This window comes from Rana temporaria, chromosome 5 (genome assembly GCF_905171775.1).
Source record: "Rana temporaria chromosome 5, aRanTem1.1, whole genome shotgun sequence".
NCBI classification, from domain to species: Eukaryota; Metazoa; Chordata; class Amphibia; order Anura; family Ranidae; genus Rana; species Rana temporaria.
The window spans coordinates 210,998,031-211,022,395 of NC_053493.1; the positions used below are offsets into that span (position 1 = coordinate 210,998,031).

The 24,365-nt window shown below is 42.6% G+C and overlaps 1 protein-coding gene across 1 annotated transcript in view; it reads right to left on the minus strand.

Annotated features, from left to right (window-relative positions):
* LPCAT1 (lysophosphatidylcholine acyltransferase 1) overlaps window positions 1-24,365 on the minus strand; it is a 243,208-nt gene that overhangs the window by 76,335 nt on the left and 142,508 nt on the right. The window contains exon 5 of the mRNA XM_040353529.1: window positions 16,372-16,432. Within this exon, the coding sequence (XP_040209463.1) occupies window positions 16,372-16,432 (61 nt within the window). The remainder of the gene's footprint in view (window positions 1-16,371; window positions 16,433-24,365) is intronic.

Sequence of the window (24,365 nt, forward strand, 5' to 3'; positions counted from 1 at the left end):
ATATTACAGTGGGGGGAGATGTCTGTGGATATTACAGTGGGGGGAGAGGTCTGTGGATATTACAGTGGGGACTATATATGGTGGTGATCCAAAAAATGATCCGATCCAAGACTCTGATCCGAGGAACGATCCAAACCATGAGTTTTTGATCCGTTGCACCCCTAGTGATGGCTATAGCTTAGGTTTTAAGCAAAACTTTTACTTTAAAAATTAGAACAGGTTCAGTTCTTTAAACTTCATAAAGGAGCAGCAGAGGCCTATCCATTACATTTTTTTGAAGCATGCGATTAGAGCCAGGGGCTCAAAAAAGGGTGGGCTCTGGGTACTGACCCGTCACCCAATTGGCTGAAAGGACAGGTGATCCTATTGGATGCCTAGAAGGAAGAGGCGGGATGGAGAGGACACAGGAGCCACTGCCTGCCACCTAGATGGGGTAAGTGCCTGACCAGAAAAAAAAAAAAAAAAAAACAGTGTGCAGCAACCCCCCCCCCCCCCCAATACTTACCTGTAGCTGTGTCTCTCCTTCCTGCTTGGCCGAGACACACAGGGGTGTCATTGGCCCCTGCTGCTGTCAAAGTCAGTGAGCCAATGAGAAGATGGAGAGGACAGGGCCAAGCTACGAGTCTGTCTGAATGGACACACAGAGCAGCCGCTTGGCTCGGGTGCCCCCATAGCAAGCTGCAGGGGGGAGGGGACAGGAGCGCCGAAGAGGGACCCGAGAAGGAGGACCGGGGCCGTTCTGTGCAAAACCACTACACAGAGCAGGTAAGTATAGGCATGTTTTAAAGCGCGACATATTAGAAATCCATTTACCCGGCGTAACATCTTTCATAGTATACAAAACACTGGGATATATTTTTTATTATATATATATATATATATATATATATATATATATATATATATATATATATATATATATATATTTTTTTTTTTATTTTTATTTTTTTTATTTATTTATTTATATCATTTTTTTTTTTTTTCTGGTGCCTTCATGGCAGCATACACAGGATTGGTTACTCTGCCCCCAACCAACACACAGGACCAATTTCAACTCTATAAAAGAGAGAGAGTCAGCCCCCCCCCCCCCCCGCACGCCATTCTTTATTCTGTCCTCAAACCTGCAGGATAGTGGATCACCTGGATTCAGCCCTTACTATGCCACTATGTCGGCACAACCATTACAGGTTCATGCTCTCCTGTATACGGAGTCCCATAACTTAGGCTGCTAAAGGCGCCAAAAAGTTTGGGAACCCATTTTTTCTGTGGATCTTTTCTGGGTCTTTTTTTTCTCATCTTTTAAAAAACTGCTCCAAATTAAATACTGGCTCCCACAGCAGTGTACAACGCTGGGAGTCTGCAATGTGCTGGCGCAGAAGTCTGGCTTAAAAATGCAAAGGGTTGTTACTATGCCTGCTTACTACCTGTTAATAGAGGTGAGCTGCAGGAGCTTATGGTGCGTTTATATATATATAAAAAAAAAAAAGAAGATTATACTACAAGATAAAATGCAGATGTTCAAGAAAGTTTAAGACCCATGGAGCACGGGGTCACTTTCCTCTTTTTTATTCCCTCTTTCATCCTATCCCCTTTTCCTCTTTTCTTCCTTTAAAAAAATGATATGTTTTATTATTTTAATTTACTTATTTATTTCTGCTCGTCTTTTTCTTTTGGTTTTTGCTATAGTTATATGAGAGTCGTCTGATTTGTGCTCTATAATCCCTGCACAGTGAGTACTTCTCTAGAATGTATTCTGAACTCAGGGAGCTGAGTGGTGTGGGTATCCTCACTATACAGCTATTCACCTCCTCTTGCTCATATGTGCAGTGGTCAATTAGTGAGTCTATAATATCTGTATATATACACAGTCATATATGGACAATGTTGCTTTATAAAACAGAGGCTCTGTCTCTAACTGTATATAACCAATACATAGTACTAGTTTCGGACTATGTTTAAAACTCCAAACGAGATTTGAGGAAACCTCATAGGACTGAGGTTGTCTTAATTATTCCAGTAAAGACCTGTGCTCGGAATACGGTTCACTGTAGGGATATTCACTCATTGTTTGGATGACTCTGGATTTTGTATACATTTTATATTGTACTTGTATTTAAGATTGTATTCCTTTTCTTTGTGAAAATTTAAATGAAAAAAAATTGGAAAAAAAAAAAAAAAAACTTGATGGGACTCACCATCTCCCCTTGGTATTCCTCCGGGCTCGGCTCCCTGCAAATCAAGTTGCTACGGTACGACCATGGCACACAGCACTTTTCCCCCCTCCGGGGACGAGGCTGGTCCAGACGATGTGGGGATGCGTCAGCTGATTTGGCATCAGTTTAGTCTTCCCATGCTGAATGGCGTCTGCAGTGCGTCCTCCATGTCTGGCTTATTCCCTCCTGAGGTGGAGCCGTGTCACGGGGGCGTGACATCAGGCGCATTCGCGGTAGCCTCATAAAGCCGTTGGCGGCCACTGTGGCACACCCCATGTATATATAGAGCTGGGCGCCTTCATTATGGCAGCAACTATCATCAGGGGGAACATCTCCTACAGCCTAGGAGAGACTTCTTGTTGGCTGATTCGCACACTGTCACTATGGAGCCAGCCCAAGGTAAAAGCAGGTAGATTTAACAAAAACAAAAAAGGGAGAGGAGAACGGAACGACTAAATAATTGATCTAAAAGAATATGTTTATATCAATATATATCCATCCAAATGATAATTTATAGATTTCAGTATGTAGGTACATGTGTGTATATACATTATATATATATATACACACACATACACACACATATATACACACACACACACACACACACACACATACACACACACATACATACACACACACATACATATACAAAGAAGGTTAACCCCGTTGGTTTTCCTTTCCGACTGCCACATTGTTCCACCCACCCCAAAGGCAAAGCTTGCTGGGTCTGCGGAAATGAAGCACTTCCCAAAAAAATTGGTCTGCAGGACTTGTTTTCTAGAGGCAGCCAGAGAGAAGGAAAGGGAGAAGCAGAAGTCGCCAGACACTATTAAAAAACTGATAAAGGACTCCATGAGTTAGCCTCTTTTCAGGATCTTGTTGCCCCTTCATCAAGTGAAGTTTCCATGAAAACCCCGGCTCAGCAAACAAACACAGAGATCAGTTAGGGTGAAGCCAGAGACAAGTCAGAAAAACGAGGCGCCCATTTTGATTCTGGGATATCTGATCCATTTGTAGCCACAGTAAGGTGGAAGAAAAGTCGGTCGCCCATAACCGTCCTTGCAAGTTATATCCTCCAGCTGACCCAAATGCACAGCCGTTTGTTTCGTTACCATCAGTGGTCGCTTATAAATTAGCAAGGAATACGACACTCCCCTCAGAAAATGCAGCTTCTTTGAAAGATATACTGGATTGCAAGATTGATGCTGGCATCAAAACTCTTTATCAGGCAGCTGATGGGGCACGTAAGCAAGCAGCTGCTTTGGCTTTGGTTTCTAAGACAAGGGCATGGTCTAATAATTTTGAACTAGCCTTGAAACAGGGTGTCAAAATCAGACAAAATTGTCAAGGCTCTGGAGGAATTAAAATTGACTTTAGGCCTTAAGGCTGAAGCGGCCACTGATACATTGAGATGTTCAGCTCTGGCCCTACTGCATACAGTAACCACCAGGGAATATAGGAATATAGACGAAGCCGAAAGGATTCCCAGGTTATCATCTTAAACATGGGAAAACAGAATACATCTACATCTCCCGAAAATCGGAAGTCCTTTCGACTTCCCGCCCAAGCCGGTCTGGGGGGGGGGGGGCAGTCTCAGAGCTTTCGGTGTTGGATTTTTTCTCTGAGGAAGAGTGAGTTCTTATGTCAGAAGACTACGATTACAGTGAGGGTGAAATTTTATCTATGGTGGTCGGCAAGTCCTCGCAACCGGTCGAATCACTGCCAGCTTGGCCCCATCTCTTGGTCCACTCTTACATCAGATACAAGTCATCTGGTTTAGGGCGCCCACTTCAAGAAATCGGTTAACCCAGGGCAGGTGGCAGTTCAATTCGGAAGGTTTAATATCTAACATTCTGGAGTTAAGTGCTGCTTGCATTGCAAAATCCCGCCTAGGCGTCCTCTCTGAGAGACAAGTCCATCTTTCTACACATAGGCAACAAGTCGACCTTAACCTGTGTCCAGAACTAAGGGGGGGGGGGCACAACAGGTCATCGTCCATCGTGATATTCCCGATAATACTGTGGGCCAAAAAAGTTTTAAACCAGACACAAAGCGTCTTGTAGTCCAGTTCTCAAGAATCATCTGTAAGATCGCCCATCAAGGAAAATTACCAACAGCAACGAATGCTCCTTAATCCAGCAGACTCTCCAATGGGTCTGTCCTCAAATAGACCTTTCTCTTTTTGTGCATCTCCTCTCAAATATCAAGGCACCTCGCTCCTCCACTAGGTTTTTCAGTCCAGGGATCATCGCGGATGGATGCCCCTTATCCAACTAAGCGCCAACACCTAACAGAAGCAAAGTAGCCACCTCGGCAGTAGTTTCTTGTGGTCAAACTGTCCCTTTGCGGTTCTTAAGCACTTTCAGTTAAGCACAATTGCGCATCCTGGGAAGGCCTCTTCCATCCACATTTAGAGTCCCTGGCGTTGAGCACCCAGAAATTTAGCAGGGGAAGTTAGAAGAATTAGGTTGCTCCCACAGAATGATACAAACGTTGCTTCAGGCCAGAAAATCTTCCTCCATTGACACCTATGACAGAATTTGGAAGAAGTTTTCTATAGTCGCGAAAACTAGATGTTTCAAGCCTGTAAATCGGGCTAAGTTCAGATATGGGACTTCGCTTCCATGAGGGTTCGGGTCTGAGCCTTTTCAGCCCGGTCAAACATCAGATGGATCTTGATTCTGCTGTTTGAATGTTCCTCAAAAGCAATCCTTAGTTTAAGGTCTCCAAGGGAATCACTACGTCCAAAGGAAAAATTTGCCTTCGGTGCTCAATGCACTCGCAGCTCCTCCACTTGCATACACGCAACAATCCTCTCTAAGATAATACTCTCAAAAAGTTTTTTTCTTTTTAAAACACGGTCACCTCTGACCAAAGGGTTGCAGAAATCCAAAACTTAGAGGCTGAGGACCCCTGTATTACATTCTTTCTGGGCAGGGTGGTCCCCCAACCGTTTCACCAGTTTGTGTCTAGAGCTCCCTCTACAAATCACCTTAACCAGGAATGGGTGCCTCCAGCTTTTGGGGAAGGCTCCAGTAACCTCAAATTGCACAAGCTGGATATGGCAAGGGCTCTCAGACATTACATTGATCTGACACAAACTTCTCTTAAGACTAACGGCTTCTTTTTTTTATATCCTTAAAATAAAAAAATAAAAAAACTGTTGGCATCGAAGACAACTTCGGCAAGTTGGATTGTTCAGCTCATTCAGAGAACATATCGGGCTAGTGGTCCTCCGGTTCCAAAGTACGAATGTTCACTCTGCGTGGGGAATGACATCTTCCTGGGAAACTGTAGAGCGAATCTCTCTAGAAGCTCTCTGTTATGTGGCAAACTGGTCAGGCTTTTCAGCTATCTACTCTATAATCGAGATTAAAATATTTCTGCATCAACCCTCCCTGTGAGCAAGTTATTTACCATATGTATGCTACCGTGAAGACACCAGGAAAAAAACAGAAAATTGAATACTTACCTTTCCGTAATTTTCCTTTCCTGGTGCCTATCCATGGCAGCATACGCCCTCTCCCTTTCTATGATCCCCAAATGTTTGAGTCTAGTTACAAGAATGCCATATGGGGGGGCTGACTCTTTTATAGAGTTGAAATTGGTCCTGTGGATTGGTTGGGGGCGGAGTAACTAACCATATGTATGCTGCCATGGATAGGCACCAGGAAGGAAAATTACGAAAAGGTAAGTATTCAATTTTCCGTTTTAAACTTGTAAACAAAAAAAGTGTCAGAAAATACCTGGTCTTCAAATGGAAACCGTATACAGTGAGGCATGATGCCAAGCATGGTAAACATTTCAGTTTACATAACATTTTTGATTTACATTTTCAACATAACATCTAAAATTAATCTTGTACTGTATCAATTTTATTATCATGGGTCACTGCATTTTACAATGTCTTAATAAATAAGCCAGGATCTAAACTCACTTAAACATTCTATAAAACACATTAACAAATATGGGTCACAGCAAGTACCATGCGGCATCACCTTCATGCCAAGATATTTGATTTTATAAAAGAGGATTACGTTTATCATGACTCAGGACTCGTGTACGCCGAAGCTCAGCTTATCTACTCAGCATTTCCTACTCTAGGGACACAAATGATACAATTATTATGTGCACTGTGGCATCTCACTTTGGATTGGATAAGCTTTTGTTTATAACAAGAGGAACTACAGTGAGGGAAAAAAAAGTATTTGATCCCCTGCTGATTTTGTATGTTTGCCCACTGACAAAGAAATTATCAGACTATAGTTTTAATGGTCGCTTTATTTTAACAGTGAGCAACAAAATTACATCAAAAATATCCAGAAAAACACATTTAAAAAAAGTTATACATTGATTTGCATTTAAATGAGTGAAATAAGTATTTGATCCCCCATCAAATCAACAAGATTTGTGTCTCCCAGGTGTCTTTTATACAGGTAATCTCTTAAAGGGAGTGCTCCTAATCTCAGCTTGTTACCTGTATAAAAGACACCTGTCCACAGAAGCAATCAGATTTCAATCTCTCCACCATGGTCAAGACCAAATAGCTGTCCAAAGATGTCAGGGAAAAGGATTGTAGACCCACACAAGGCTGGAATGGGCTACAAGACACAGCTTGTTGAGAGGGTGACAACAGTTGGTGCGATTATACGCAAAATAGAAGAAACACAAAATATCTGTCAATCTCCCTCATTCCAGGACTCCATGCAAGATCTCACCTTGTGGAGTTTCAATGATCATGAGAACAGTGAGAAATCAGCCCAGAACTACACGTGAGAATCTCGTCAATGATCTCAAGGCAGGTGGGACCAAAGTCACCAAGAAAACATCTGGTAACACACTATGCCATAAAGGACTGAAATCCTGCAGCGTCTGCAAGGCTCAAGAAGGCATATGTACAGGCCCATCTGAAATTTGCCAATGAACATCTGAATGATTCAGAGGAGAAAGTATTGTGGTCAGATGAGACCAAAATCAAGCTTTTTGGCATCAACTCAACTCGCCGTGTTTGGAGGAGGAGGAGGAATGCAGCCTATCCCCACCGTCAAACAGAGGTGGAAACATTATGCTTTGAGGGGGGGGGGGGGGGGAGTTCTGCTATGGGGACAACTTCACTTCATTAAAAAGTGATGATGGACGGGGCCATGTACTGTCAAATCTTGGGTTAGAATCTCCTTCCCTCAACCAGGGCATGAAAAATGGGTCTTGGATTGGTATTCTAGCATGAGAATGACCCAAAACACACAGCTAAGGCAACAAAGGAGTGGCTCAAGAAAAAGTACATTAAGGTCCTGGATAGGGCCAAGGCAACTAATCGATTATTAATTGATTACTATTTTCATAATCAATTAATGTTAAAAAAATGAAAATTAGCCCTTTATAGTACAAAAAGAGGAAATAATTGCTACTGTAAATATTACTTTCACTGTTCCACATTAAAAAAAATTAACCCCATACAGTAGTGATTATTTGCTCTTTTTGTGCTATAAAGGTCTAATTTTAGTTACGTTACTAAACGTCTTAGGCCGCGTTCACACCTATGCGTTTTTTTGCAGAAACGCACTACGGTTCATTTAACATGGTTTCCTATAGGACACATTCACATTTTTTTCAACGCAAAAGGGTGCTTTTTTGGTTCAATATACTTCAATGGAGAAGCTGCAGAAAAGCATGTAGTGCCTTTTTGCAGTCATTTGTGCTTTTCAAAAGCAAACTGCATAGGTTTGTACTGAGCCTTATGCTGGCCACACGGATCAATTTTCAGACGAGAATAATTATACACAAAATCTTTGTACATTTGCTGAATGAAAGAATGTTTGAAATTTTCACTTGCTTTACACATTCAGTTTTAAAATGAACATCATTTCTGAATGAAAACCACATACACGGTCTGAAAATTCCTTTGACCAAGTTTTCTATTTCTTCTAATAATGATATCTGATATTTACCAGATTGACCCTCTAATAGTACATACAGTAGGGGTGCAACGGATCACAGTTGATCCGTGATCCGAACGGGTCACCCCCTTCGGATCGGAACACACTGTGATCCGCGGATTGCCACGGCTCCGGAGCTAGACCGAAGCCGCGGCCTTTCCTAATGTTACGGCGGCGGCTCCGGAGCTAGGCCGAAGCCGCAGCCTTTCCTAATGTTATGGCCGCGGCTTCGGCCTACCTCCGGAGCCGCGGCCATCTTGGTACACCCGGCGGAGGCCTTCCTCTGTTTACACCCACAGAGGAGGAGCCCGCACTCGTGGGACACGCCGCTCGAGACACTGTCGGTACTAGCTGGGGGGGGGGGGGGGTCACTGTACTCAGAAGGGGGTCACTGCACTGTACTCAGAAGGGGGTCAGTGCACTGTACTGAGAAGGGGGTCACTGCACTGTACTCAGAAGGGGGGTCACTGTCCTAAGAGGAGGGGTCACTGTACTAAGAGGAGGGGGGGGTCTCTGTACTAAGAGGAGGGGGGGGTCTGTACTAAGAGGAGGGGGGGGTCTGTACTAAGAGGAGGGGGGGGGGTCTGTACTAAGAGGAGGGGGGGGGGGTCTCTGTACTAAGAGGAGGGGGGGGGTCTCTGTACTAAGAGGAGGGGGGGGGGTCTCTGTACTAAGAGGAGGGGGGGGTCTCTGTACTAAGAGGAGGGGGGGTCTCTGTACTAAGAGGTGGGGGGGGTCTCTGTACTAAGAGGTGGGGGGGGTCTCTGTACTAAGAGGAGGGGGGGGTCTCTGTACTAAGAGGAGGGGGGGGTGTCTGCACCGAGGGGGTACTATAGTTGGTGGGGGGGGAGTCTCTGTACTAAGAGGAGGGGGGGTCTCTGTACTAAGAGGAGGGGGGGGGGGTGTCTGCACCGAGGGGGTACTATAGTTGGTGGGGGGGGAGGAGATGTGTATATTACAGTGGTGGAGATTTTTTTTTTTTTGCCGATCCGAAAAATGATCCGATCCGTGACTCCTGATCCGAGGAACGATCCGAACCGTGAGTTTTTTGATCCGTTGCACCCCTAACATACAGTATATCTTTTGTCAGTTATTCTCAGAGTGGGTTAGAGATTTTGCTCCCTAACCATACAATTGGTCAATATTTACCACTGCATATAGATATTCAAGAATTGCCTTTTTTTTATACTTTACATTACCATTATGTATAAAGAAAGCTTCTGCGCTATTGGTGACTAAAGCTAGGGGGCACTGCTGCAGGCACCTGGTAGTCTGTGTTTGGCTGAAAAATGAAAATAAAATATGGTAATGGTGACTGCGCTGTGTAAACTAAACAGACAAAGGGCGATAAAAACTCACGGAGTGAGTGGGTGAACCACTAGGGGCAATATATCTCTTATATGGTAAAGTGTATTACAAACAGATCTACTGACAGAACAGCATGAACTACTCGTACAAAATCAAATAGATACTCAAACTAACATGTACATGGGCAAAATGTGAACAAAAATAAATGTATAGAATAGTACAAGTGATTTCGCATGAACGTGAAATAACAAACACTTATAGTGTAAAAATTAGAATGAAATGTCATAAACCAAGAAATGAATAAAGTCTAATAAAGCGGTGATCCCAAGGAAAAGACCAAGCTTCAGTGTTGAGGAAATAAGCTTCCGTGCAAAACACCTCTTGTGGTTCCTAAATGCTCACCTCACAGCTATAGCACGGACAGCCAAAAACACCACAGGTGTATACTCAAACAGATGCAGCAAAACTTGTATGTAACTGTAGGACTCCACATCAGATTGACATATAAAGGAAACAGCAAAGGGATAATGGCATAATACTGTGAGGGCACTTGGGAGTAATGAATGAATCACATAGACAGGCCCACTATTCATGGCCTCCATGTGAGTGCATGTCTATGTGATTCATTCATTACTCCCAAGTGCCCTCACAGTATTATGCCATTATCCCTTTGCTGTTTCCTTTATATGTCAATCTGATGTGGAGTCCTACAGTTACATACAAGTTTTGCTGCATCTGTTTGAGTATACACCTGTGGTGTTTTTGGCTGTCCGTGCTATAGCTGTGAGGTGAGCATTTAGGAACCACAAGAGCTGTTTTGCACGGAAGCTTATTTCCTCAACACTGACGTTTTTTCCTCAACACTGAAGCTTGGTCTTTTCCTTGGGATCACCACTTTATTAGACTTTATTCATTTCTTGGTTTATGACATTTCATTCTCATTTTTACACTATAAGTGTTTGTTATTTCACGTTCATGCAAAATCACTTGTACTATTCTATACATGTATTTTTGTTCACATTTTGCCAATGTACATGCTTGTTTGAGTATCTATTTGATTTTGTACGAGTAGTTCATGCTTTTCTGTCAGTAGATCTGTTTGTAATACACTTTACCATATAAGAGATATATTGCCCCTAGTGGTTCACCGTGAGTTTTGTATCACCCTTTGTCTGTTTAGTTTACACAGCGCAGTCACCATTACCAGATTTTATTTACATTACATTATACACCACACTTTAAGGTACATTAATTAACCGATTAATCGAAAAAATAATCGGCCAACTAATCGATTATTAAAATAATCGTTAGTTGCAGCCCTAGTCCTGGAGTGGCCTAACATGTCTTCAGACCATAATACATAGAAAATATGTGGAGGGAGCTGAAGGTTCGACTTAACAAATGTCAGCCTCAAAACCTTAATGCAGTGTTTCTCAACCTTTTTCCAGTCGGGGCACCCTTAAAAAGTATTTTCAGTCTTGAGGCACCCCAGTCCAAGGCTTGGTTCACATTACGGTGTGTCGCAGAACACGTGCAAAATCGCGCTCATTCCCGACACAGACAAATGCTCTGCTCTTTAGGGGTGCCATTAATTCTTAATGGTACCCCCACACGAGTGCAATTAAAAAAAAAAGTTGGGTTTCCCTGCATTTTTGTGGGTACGGAAATTAATGGACTGCCCTACATGCAGCTACACAGATGTGAACCAAGGGCTTGTTCACATGTCATAGGGGTGGTAAAACCACATGGTTGAGCTGTTTTTACCACCCCCAACTTCTCCACCTTTAGCTGCAGAGGCAGCAGCTGAGGGTGTTCACATGCTGTGGCTGCAACTGGAGGTATAACGAGGGTAAATGGGGCTGCACTGCAACTACAGTAGGAATATTTGCCAGCACACCATGGAGCGACATAAATAGCGTCCAAACGGATGTTTTATTGCATGATCAAAACACTCTCTTTGTGTTGTGATCATGCAATAAAACATCCGTTTGGACGCTATTTATGTCGCTCCATGTGCTGGCAAATATTCCTACTGTAACGTGTACCAGTATCCAGCTGGTTGTTGCTACAAGCACCCAAACCCAAGAGCGGATCCAGGAAAGTGTGCGATGGGAATATGAAGTATGCACTGCAACTACCCCCCAATTGTGTGCATTGCACGGTTGTGGTATAGGGATGCTGCATTTACGGGCTTAAAACAGGTGGTAAAGAGGCAACATAATGCCTCTTTACCGCCTGTCAAATGCCTCTGAAAAGCAATGTGTGCATGGATTGCTTTTCAGAGGAGCAGCAGTCCCTGCTGCTATCAAACCAGCCCTACAGAAGCCATTCTGTTGGTACAGGAATGGGGGGGGTCGGGTCAGGATTAAAAGTAACATACACACATACATACAGACAGACACATGATTACACACTCATACACACATGCATGCACACATACAGACAGACACTAACATGTGCAGAGACACATGCATAAAGCCATTTTAAAATGAATCTAGCTTCTAGCTCAGTACCTTTCCAGATTCCTCATTCAGCTGGGTACTGCACTCTAGGGGGAAGCAGAGAGCACAGCACACTCCTCCGCATTTTACTTTCACTTTTGAACCTGACAGAGCTTCTCACATTTCAGCAGGATAGCTCATCTGACTGCCTTCTCTCCACTGACCCCACGGCACACCTGAGAACCTCTGACGGCACACCAGTGTGCCGCGGCACACTGGTTGAGAAAGACTGCCTTAATGTCTTGGGAGAGGAACTGCAAAGAGGTATCGGACAAAATCTTCCTGAGACGTGTGCAAACCTGGTGGCCAACTACAAGAAACATCTGACCTTTGTGATTGCCAACAAGGGTTTTGCCACCAAGTACCAAGTCATGTTTTGTGAAGGGGTCAAATACTTATAAATTGATTTGCATTTTATTGAACGAAATAACTTTTGAAATGCGTTTTTCTGGGTATTTTTGTTGTTATTTCGTCTCTCACTGGTAAGATAAATGAATGAATGAATGAATGAATGAATGAATGAATGAATGAATGAAAAACTTATAAAGCGCGGCGCATGCGAACTGAATCGCTTCTGGGCGCTAGTTGTTCGTGTCTCATGTCATCAAAAGAGCAGAGTTTTGATTCGTCTTCTGAAAGTCAGGTGGTTTTCCTCCAACCGAATGCTGGTTGGTAAAGCGTTCCATAGTCTAGGACCCTGAAAAGCAAACCTTCTTTCTCCTTTGGACTTGTATTTGGTTTTTGGTACCCTGACCAGATTTTGGTCGGTGGATCGCAGAACGCGATTCGAATTGTGAGGTTCTATCTTGTCGCAAAGATATTGCGGAGCCTTCCCATGGATGCACTTATGTGTCAGGCAGAGTGCTTTAAATGCAATTCTGTCTTTTACTGGCAGCCAGTGAAGGGTTCTCAACGAAGGTGAGATTGATTCCCATTTTTTTTTCCCAGTCACAAGTCTGGCGGCCGTATTCTGTACGACTTGCAGACGAGAGATTTGGTACTTTGGGAGTCCGAGGTAAAGGGCATTTGCATAGTCCAGTCTGGAATTCACGATTGTTCCCACCACAACTGCTACGTCTTCTTTGGGGATAAATGGAATAAGTCTGCGTAGTAGGCGCAACAGATGGTGCGCTCCGCTGACTACTGACCCTATTTGTGCGTCCATTGTCATGAAGGTGTCGAAGATGACCCCGAGACTTTTGACTTTGGAGCTAGGGGTGATGATTTGGCCCAGAATGGGCGGGGGTGTCCAGGTTGTTGCCAGTTGACTCTTTCGGCTGGCGTGAAACATAAGGAGTTCTGTTTTTGAACTGTTGAGTTTAAGATAACTCTTAGTCATCCAGTTTTCTATCAAAGAGAGACATTTCTCTAAACTGAGATGATGATCCTTTTTGTTGCAGATGCGAAAATACAGTTGCGTATCGTCTGCATAAGAGTGATAGAGTAGTTCTTGGCTACTGATAATATCAAAGAGAGGGCGAAGATAGATGTTGAAAAGCACCGGTGACAGGGGGGATCCTTGGGGGACTCCACATGACACCGTGCGCTTTTCCGACGTGAAACAACCCAATTTAACTGTTTGTGATCGGTTTTCAAGAAAGGAAGAAAACCATGGTAAATCACCTTCTGCGACTTCTGCTACCTTGGCTAGTCGCATCAGTAACAGTTTGTGGTCTACCGTGTCAAAGGCTGCGCTTAGGTCCAGCAGAACCAGGAGACAAGATTCTCCTTCGTCTGCGGCCTCGAGGGCATCGTCCCATATTTTGAGTAAGGCCGTTTCTGTCCCGTGTCCGGGACGGAAGCCTGATTGTAATGGATCCAGTAGATTGTGGGTATCTAGATGCTGTTGCAGCTGTTGTACCACTACTTTCTCCATTATCTTGGAGAGAACATTAAGGCCTGTTATGGGACGGCGGTGAGTTGGGTCCTTGGGATCCAGGTTAGGTTTTTTCAAGATGGGCTGGATTGTGCCCTCTTTCAACAGGGATGGCACTGTGCCTTCCTTAAATGACTGGTTTATAAGCTGTGTGATGGGTGGTGCCAGGATGTCGGCACATTCCTTCAGCAGTTTGGTGGGGATGATATCATTGGGCGATGTGCTGTTCCGCAAAGCACCAATGATATTTTTTGTGGTATCGATGGAGATCGGTTCCAGAGTGAACTTTGTTGATTGTAGAGCGTTTCTGTGGGTGTTTTGTGGTTGATTGACGGTGGGGTTGAGGGGGGTATTGTTTTGCATGATGCTTTCCCGGATTCTTTCAATTTTGTTGATGAAGAAATCCGATAGTTCATTGCAGAACTCTTGGGTGTCTGAGTTGGGGACTTCAAGACATCCTGGGTTCATGGTCTGGGTGACCATCTTGAAGAGTTCGCGGGGGCGGTTTAGGGCGCTGTTAATCGCCAAAGAAAAATGATGTTTCTTGGCTTTGAAGATTTCTTTATGATATCGTGTTGTTATTGCCTTGTAGATGATGAGGTTATCCTCTGCAGGACTTCTTTTCCAGGCGGCTTTCCGCCCTTCTGCGCTCTTGCTTCAGAAGCGACAGCTGGTTGTTGAACCAGCCGGACTTTCTTTTTCGAATGCAGGCTTTGCGTTTCGGTGCTACTAAATCGGCTGACTGTAGCAGGGCTGCGTTTATAAACCTGCCATTAAAGTTATAGACTGATCATTTATCAGTGGGCAAATGCACAAAATCAGCAGGGGATCAAACACTTTTCTCCTCACTGTATATTACAAATGGAGGTAGAAATAAGTATACATAAACATACGTAAACATAATATTATGGTGAAAACACAATTACCGTATATACTCGAGTATAAGCCAACCCAAATATAGGCCGAGGCACCCAATTTTACCACAAAAAAAAAAAGAAAAATTATTGACACGAGTATAAGCCTAGGGTGTCCATCTGCATGCCTAACTGTGCCTCACTGTATCCATGCCTCTCTGTGCCCATGACTAAACTGACGTTTAACATGGGAGTCTATGGAAGAGGTGCACGGCTTTGAAAAATCGGTGCTCCCCAGCTGTAGGTCCCCCAGACCACAAACTTTGCACACTTGTAGAGGAGAAATGGGGCTACATGTGTGCCAGAGAAATTACCGTTTAACGAGAGTCTATGGAAGGGGTGCCCGGCTTTGAAAAATCGGTGCTCCCCAGTCGTAGGTCCCCCAAACAACAAACTTTGCACACTTGTAGAGGAAGAGCCGAGGGGGGAATTTTAAGCAAAAAAAGAAGGGGTGAAACAACAATGAGCAGAATACTATATAAATATATGACACCATTTATTCTGTGACATGCTTTTTAAAGTGGATGTAAAATTATAATGTATTTATTTAGTTCCATATAGAGTAGGATATTTATTGTGGTCTGTTGCAGAGAAAATGCACCCCGCTATCTGTCCTGGTTAACAATTTGACCAAAACTGAAAAGTAAAAAAAGGAAATCCTAAGATTTAGCGTGGTCATGAAAGCAAGAGACGAGTGGAAATCCTCCAGTGGGAATTGAAATGTTCTGGTGATAACTGTCTAAGATATGGGAATAACCGTGGAAAATAAACTGCCAAGACAAAACAAACATATATTTATTGAAAGATTAGCGTAGGCCATGTGGTGAGTTTTGTATATGTAGCCATTCTTTGTTTCAGAAAAATAACCAAACTAGTAGGCACAAATATATTTATTTTTCCAAAAAAATCTATAGGAAGAAGTATGGAACAGATTTAGAAAGCAAAGCAGAAAAAAAAAAAAACGGGGCCCATTGTGTAACTCTGAAAACAGGAATAAAAGGCTTTATCTAAAGCAAAGGGTACAACTTGCCGTTATTGAAATTTCATGTCACCCAGGTTTTTTTTTTATATATCACAGAGCTTTATTTTTCAAAGGGGTTTAAAGCTATATGAATTTTGGAGTAGATGTAAGCAAAGTGAAATGTTTGATTTAATTAATGAAATGTAAAACTAAACCATAACTTTATATATTTTATCTCAGTAGTAATTATAAACTGTTGCTACACACTTTAGCTTAAAGAATACTTTGGATACGTCTGCATGAGTTTCAATGCCCTCAGTATTACTACCCAATACTGTAGGAAAGCCAAACACAAATGGTGATGAAACATCAGCGATATAAATGTACATTCATATGTGCAAAATAGAGTCCATAAATGAGGACTCACTCTGGACACAGACAGGATAAACATTAATGTAATACTGTACAAATATCAGCTGCACTTAACAGGACAGAAATTGATAAACCAGAACAAACAAGTGATGAGCAATACAAACAGTTGTATGAGCTGGCATAGGATGAATGATGCTTTTGTGATTTCAGCACCGACAGAATATCTTCCTAGAGAAGAGGCAAAAAATATATGTCATATACTCCGATATAAAATATTAATTTCCTACCAGGTTTGAAGGTAATGAGACAAGATCTATTGGTACAGGTTCCTTCTGGGAAGATCATTACCTGTAAACAAAAGAAGAAAAATCTATTTATCCACCTAAAACTAGCAACAGTAGAGAAGAAAAAGGTAAACTAAGCTGTTGTTCATTTTGAATACAATGTTACCTAGAAAGCAATATATATATACATACATACATATACATATATATACATACATACACATACACACACACATACAGTGCCTTGCGAAAGTATTCGCCCCCCCTTGAACTTTGCGACCTTTTGCCACATTTCAGGCTTCAAACATAAAGATATAAAACTAATTTTTTGAAGAATCAACAAATGGGACACAATCATGAAGTGGAACGAAATTTATTGGATATTTCAAACTTTAACAAAAAAAAAAAAAAAAAAATGAAAAATTGGGCGTGCAAAATTATTCAGCCCCTTTACTTTCAGTGCAGCAAACTCTCTCCAGAAGTTCAGTGAGGATCTCTGAATGATCCAATGTTGACCTAAATGACTAATGATAAATAGAATCCCCCTGTGTGTAATCAAGTCTCCGTATAATGCACCTGCACTGTGATAGTCTCAGAGGTCCGTTTAAAGCGCAGAGAGCATCATGAAGAACGAGGAACACACCAGGCAGGTCCAAGATACTGTTGTGGAGAAGTTTAAAGCCGGATTTGGATACAAAAAGATTTCCCAAGATTTAAACATCCCAAGGAGCACTGTGCAAGCGATAATATTGAAATGGAAGGAGTATCAGACCCCAAATCTACGAAGACCTGGCCGTCCCTCTAAACTTTCAGCTCATACAAGGAGAAGACTGATCAGAGATGCAGCCAAGAGGCCCATGATCACTCTGGATGAACTGCAGAGATCTACAGCTGAGGTGGGAGACTCTGTCCATAGGACAACAATCAGTCGTATACTGCACAAATCTGGCCTTTATGGAAGAGTGGCAAGAAGAAAGCCATTTCTTAAAGATATCCATAAAAAGTGTTGTTTAAAGTTTGACACAAGCCACCTGGGAGACACACCAAACATGTGGAAGAAGGTGCTCTGGTCAGATGAAACCAAAATCGAACTTTTTGGCAACAATGCAAAAATTTATGTTTGGCGTAAAAGCAACACAGCTCATCACCCTGAACACACCATCCCCACTGTGAAACATGGTGGTGGCAGCATCATGGTTCGGGCCTGCTTTTCTTCAGCAGGGACAGGGAAGATGGTTAAAATTGATGGGAAGATGGATGGAGCCAAATACAGGACCATTCTGGAAGAAAACCTGATGGAGTCTACAAAAGACCTGAGACTGGGACGGAGATTTGTCTTCCAACAAGACAATGATCCAAAACATAAAGCAAAATCTACAATGGAATGGTTCACAAATAAACATATCCAGGTGTTAGAATGGCCAAGTCAAAGTCCAGACCTGAATCCAATCGAGAATCTGTGGAAAGAACTGAAAACTGCTGTTCACAAACGCTCTCCATCCAACCTCACTGAGCTCGAGCTGTTTTGCAAGGAGGAATTGGCAAAAATTTCAGTCTCTCGATGTGCAAAACTGATAGAGACACACCCCAAGCGACCTACAGCTGTAATCGCAGCAAAAGGTGGCGCTACAAAGTATTAACTTAAAGGGATGGTTCACCCTCAGTAACAACATTATAGCATTAAATTAAGCATAGTAGCGCGAGCTACAGTATGCTTTTATTTATTTTTTTTGCCCCGTACTCACTGCTTAATCCTATAGTGAAGATTCCGACTCCCCGCGGGAAATGGGCGTTCCTATCCAGAGGGAAGATGATTGACGGCCGGCTATGGCACGTCACGCTCCCCGAAGATAGCCGGAGTAGGTCTCGGCTCTTCGCGGTGCTATACGGGGCCTGCGCACAGACTATGCGCAGGCGCCGTGAAGAGCCAAGTCCTATTTCGGCCATTTCCGGAGAAGCGTGACGCGCCAGAGCCGGCCGTCAATCATCTTCCCTCTGGATAGGAACGCCCATTCCCCGCGGGGAGTCGGAATCTTCACTATAGGATTAAACAGTGAGTACGGGGCAAAAGATAAAAAAATAAAGGCATACTGTAGCTCGCGCTACTATGCTTAATTTAATGCTAGAAAAAAAAAAAAATTATAGGGTGAACCCCCTCTTTAAGGGGGCTGAATAATTTTGCACGCCCAATTTTTCTGTTTTTTATTTGTTAAAAAAGTTTGAAATATCCAATAAATTTCGTTCCACTTCATGATTGTGTCCCACTTGTTGTTGATTCTTCCAAAGAAATTACAGTTTTATATCTTTATGTTTGAAGCCTGAAATGTGGTAAAAGGTCGCAAAAGTTCAAGGGGGCCGAATACTATAGGTAATATAAATTATATATATATATATATATATATATATATATATATATATATATATATATATATATATATATATATATATATATATATATATATATATATATATATATACACATATACACATATACATACATACACACACACACATATACACACACATACATACACAAGTGCATCTCAAAAAAATTTTGTAGTCATTCTGTTTAAAAAGAAAAACGCATTATATAGATTCATTACACACAGAGTGATATTTTTCAAACATTTCTTTGTGTAACCACTCATATGATGTCCTGGGTTTTCAGTGGTGATATCTGAATGATGCCTGCAGCTATAGGCATCATTCAGGTATTAACCACTTGAAGCCCAGACCAAATTTCTAGCAAAAAAAACCCAGTAAAGTTAGCCCAATTTTGCATAATGTAAAAGATGAAGTTATGCTGAGTAAATAGATACCCAACATGTCACGCTTCCTTTCGCCGCCCATAAGAACGATCAAGCCACTACGATCGTTCCTATGGTGCAAAGAATCGCTTGCAGAAAACAACAATATCCGAATGATGCCTGTAGCTGCAGGCGTCATTCAGATATACCACCACAAAGCCCAGCACATCATATGACATACTCTGGGCGCCAAGTGGTAAATCTATTCCGCTGCCGATTCCCTTCATCTTAAGAACAATCATAGAGGCTGTTCAGCAGTTTCATCGTTCCAACAGGCAGCTGGAGGAGACATTCCCCTCCTCCTCGTGTCACCCTCCGATGCTTCTCCCGGGTCGCCTGTAGGAACCCACCGCCTCTTGAAGGTCTGGGTGCAACGTTATGACGCCACGTCCGGGACGGCGGACGTAAACAAAGCCGGGAACTTGTCAGGAAAAGCTGGGATCGCAATTTTTTTTATCTCAGACCCCACATCTATCCACAAAGAGGACCTGTCACGCACCATTCCTATTACAGGGGATGTTTACATTTCTTGTAATAGGAACAAATGTGATAAAACATTTTTTAAAGGGAAAGTGTAAAAAAAAAAAAAAAAAACACACACACACACACACACACACACACAAATAAAAAAATGATTAAAGCGCCCCCGTCCACAAAAGCTTGCACGCAGAAGCGAACGCATAAGTAGGTCGTGCCCGCATATGTAAACAACATGCAAACCATTGTGAGGCATCACCGCAAACGCTTGAGCAAAAGCAATAATTATAGCACTAGGCCTCCTATGTAACGCAACATGTAACCTGTAAAACATATTAAAGCGTTGCCTATGAAGATTTTTAAGTACAGAATTGTGGCGCCATACCACAAGTGTGTGCAATTTTAAAGCGCGTCATGTGAGTCATCCATTTACTCGGCGTATCATCTGTCACATTATACAAAATAAATGGGCTAACTTTACAGTTTTGTTTTATTCATGAAAGTGTTTTTTTGCCCAAAAAAATTGTGTTTAAAAAATTGTTGTGCAAATACTGTGTGGCAAAAAATGTTGCAATGACCGCCATTTTATTCCCCAGAGTCTCTGCTAAAAAAATGTATATATGAGAGATATATATATATATCTCTCTCTCTATCTTAAGGTGAAAAAACATCCGAGCATTAGCGGCTCCCCTGAGCCCCCGTTTACTTACCTGACCCCTTTGAATGTCCCACGCCGTGAGTGTGCTGGCTTCTCGGCTCATTCATTGGTTGATTAAAAGCAGCACAGCCATTGGCTCGCGCTGCTGTCAATCATATCCGATGACGCGGCACGCCGGGGTGCGGGGCCGAGTGATACAGTGAGCGGCAACAGCCGACGGCTGTATCACAGGAGCGCGCCTGCAAAGAACTTACCACCATGCGAGAGAGCTTGCGGGGGAAACTTGGCACACATGTTACTTATATGTCAGCAACAAACATAGGATAGGTGGTTTAACCCTTACCACCCCCATTTGCCATGGTCGGGGTTTTCCTTTAAAGTCCCATTCAACTCTATGGGAAATACATGTTACTTCATAACTTCCAAACGGCTGTAGATATTTCGATAACACTTGGTCACATGTTACTTATATGTCCACTTAAACTATAGGATAGTTAATTTATCCCTTAACTACCCCCATTTGTGAGGGTCGGGGTTTTTGTTTAAAGTCCCATGCAAATCAATGGGAAATGTATGTTCCCACATAACTTCTGTACGCCTGGAGATATTTCAATAATACCTGCTACACATATTACTTATATGCCAAATAAAAATATATGCCAGTTAAATTAACCCTTACCTACACCCTTATATAAAAGATGGGTATATTTATATTACTATGATTTTCCTCCCCAAAAGGTTAAAGCGGGGGTTCACCCTATCGACGAAAAAAAAAAAAAATTCTTCTTTTACCTTAAAATCAGGCATTGTAGCGCGAGCTACAGTATGCCTGTCCCGAATTTTTTACCCCCGTACTCGCCTTGTAGTCGTACATCGAAGATACCGGGGAATGGGCGTGCCTATGGAGACGGAGGATGATTGACGGCCGGCTCTGGCGCGTCACGCTTCTCCGGAAATAGCCGAAATAGGCTTGGCTCTTCACGACGCGTGCGCATAGCCTGTGCGCAGGCGCCGTGAAGAGCCGAGACCTACTCCGGCTGTCTTCGGGGAGAGTGACGTGCCAGGGCCGGCCGTCAATCATCCTCCCTCTCCATAGGCACGCCCATTCCCCGCGGGAGCCGAAATCTACGATGTCCGATTACAAGGTGAGTCCGGGGTTAAAAAAATCGGGACAGGCATACTGTAGCTCGCGCTACAATGCCTGTCTCGATGGTAAAATGTGTCGGGGGGGGGTGAACTACCGCTTTAAGATAGGAAGACCGGGCAACGCCGGGTATTCAGCTAGTATTACCTAAACGTGCACGGTTTAGGATATATTTAGTGGCACTTCATGCTTTCCTCTGCAGACCAGCTTTATGAAGATGCAGATTTCATTTTTCAGCAGGACTTGGGACCTGCCCACACTGCCAAAAGTACCAACACCTTGTTAAATGATCATGGTATCACTGTGCTTGATTGGCCAGCAAACTCACCTGACCTAAACCCCATTGAGAATCTGTGGAGTATTGCCAAGAGTAAGATGAGACGCCAGACCCAACAATGCAGAGGAGCTAAAAGGCCAATGTCAAAGCAACCTGGGTTTCCAAAACACAGCAGTGCGACAGGCTGATCACCTCCATGCCATGCCACATTGATGCAGCAATTCATGCAAAATGAGTCTTGACCCAAGTATTGAGTGCATACGATACTGTACATGGACATACTTTTCAGTACGCCAGCATTTCTGTATTAAAAATCTTTTTGTGGTCTTATGTAAAATTAAAATGTTATGAAAGTAAGCCATAATCATCAAAATGAAAATAAAGAAATGCTTGAAATACATCACTCTGTGTGTAATGAATCTATATAATATACAAGTTAAATTTTTTAAGTTGAATTACTGAAATAAAATAAAACATTTTGATGACCTTCAAATTTTTTGAGATGCAGCTGTGTGTGTGTGTGTATTTTTTTTATTTAAGCGAATTGTTACTCCAAACACTTTTAAAATATTTTTTTTGCATATGTAAAATTATAGGAACGCCAGGAATCTGCTAAATATATAGTTGAATATACGCATGTGAACTGTAATTCTGTATAGCCAGTCATGTGATCCAGAAACCACTGAGCGAGTCCAATTAATGATGGCATGGCAGCACACTTGAGAGGTCTCCCCATATTTATTTTTGTGTGTTCACAAACAGCAATATGCAAAATAAAGCTACATTCACTTTATGCTAGTGAAGGCATTGGATTCAACAATGTTTATGTTTGCCTAGAGTTAAGCTTTAAAGTGATTGAATGTAAAGGCTTGTTTAAAAAAAAAAAAAAAAAAAAAAAAAAAAATTATACTTGCCTCCTCTGTGCAGTTGGATTTGCATAGAGCAGCCCGAATCCTCCTCCTCTCGGGTCCCTCTTCGCTGCTCCTAGCCCTTCCCTCCTTCGAGTGCCCCTCAGCCAGCATCTTGCTACAGGGGTCACCTCTCTCCCCTGATTGGCTGGCTGACAGCCACGGGAACCAATGGTGCCGCTGCTCAGTCTCAGCCAATCAGGGGGAGTGTCCTTGATGGCTGAGGGTATCGTGGACATCGCTGAAGAGAGATGGGCTCAGGTAGGCAATTAGGGGGGGTGCTGCTATACACAGAAGTTTTTTCATCTTAATGCATAGAATGCATTGAGATAAGAAACCTTCTGCCTTAACAACTCCTTTATCTTTACATTCATCTTTTTTGTCATCTGGAGGTTAAAAAGTCTCTCTTAAAGAGGAGGTCCGCCCACCGCTGAAAATATTAAAAGCCAGCAGCTACACGTACTGCAGCTGCTGACTTTTAATAATAGGACACTTACCTGTCCTGGAGTCCAGCAATGTTGGCACCGGAGCTGATGTTTCCATCAGCTGTTGGGGGCTGCTGCCGTCATAGTCAGTAAGGAAATCCAGTAGTGAAGCATTACGGCTTCACGCTGGGTCCCTACTGCACATACGTGAGGCACCTGCTGCGCTCTCCTACTGGCCCGGCGGCGGGAGAAGGAGGAGGGAGCCAAGCGGTGACATCAACTGCCAACGACTACCGGAAGTGGGGGACAGGATACAAATGAGCAGAAGTTCCACTTTTGGGTGGAACTCTGCTTTAAACTATGGTCAATACAAAAGATTTGGTCTATGCTGGTAACCAGACTATATGGTAAAATAAAATTTGTTGATTCCCACAACAGTGCTGCACACGTAACCAGTACTAAGCATGCCCTATAGGTCAAAGTACCTTGAAACACTTAGGGGGGAGATTTATTACTTGATACACAAAGAATCTGGAGCAGCTGTGCATAGTAACCAACCAGCTTCCAACTGCAGCTTGTTCAATTAATCTTTGACAAGAAGGGTACTTTCACACTGCTCTGCGGCAAAATCTAGGTAAAAAACACATATGTGTTTTTCCTGCACATTTGCTGTGCATTTACGGGTTGCCTGCATATGTGAAAAATGGACATGTGGCTGAAAAATGCACCAAAAACGCAACATTGCGGTGCATTTTTAATTGATTTTGCCAGTTCCATGCATTTCAATGGGAAGCTGGGTTTTTAGTGTGGTTTTCACAACTGCAGCAATGATTCAGCAAGCAGAACTTTTCAAAACGCACTGCAAATCAGTGGCAAGAAAAATCCCATAGGATGTAAAGGGAAAAAAAATTTTTTACAAGAAAGAAAAACGCATCAGTGTGAAAGGGCCCTAAAACCTGGAAGGCCGATTGGTTTTATGCACAGCTATAGTAGATTCTGTTTGCACCAGTTTGAGCAAATCCCACTCTATATGTCCCTGCAATTTTGACATGCTCATAAGACAGATACAGTAGATAAATAAAATGTTCTGAGACAATGTCAGGTGCTCTCAGAAAACAAGGGAAACCACAGGACCGATAAATCAAAGCGGGAAATAAGAAAATGCATTTTATACTTCTGCAATGCATTAGTAAAAAGTGGCAACACATTTTTATCACTACATATGCTCAATACCATTTAAAGAAAGAAAAGTGATTTGTTTTATAGTTTTTACGTGCAGAGAAGCAACTACTGAATATCAT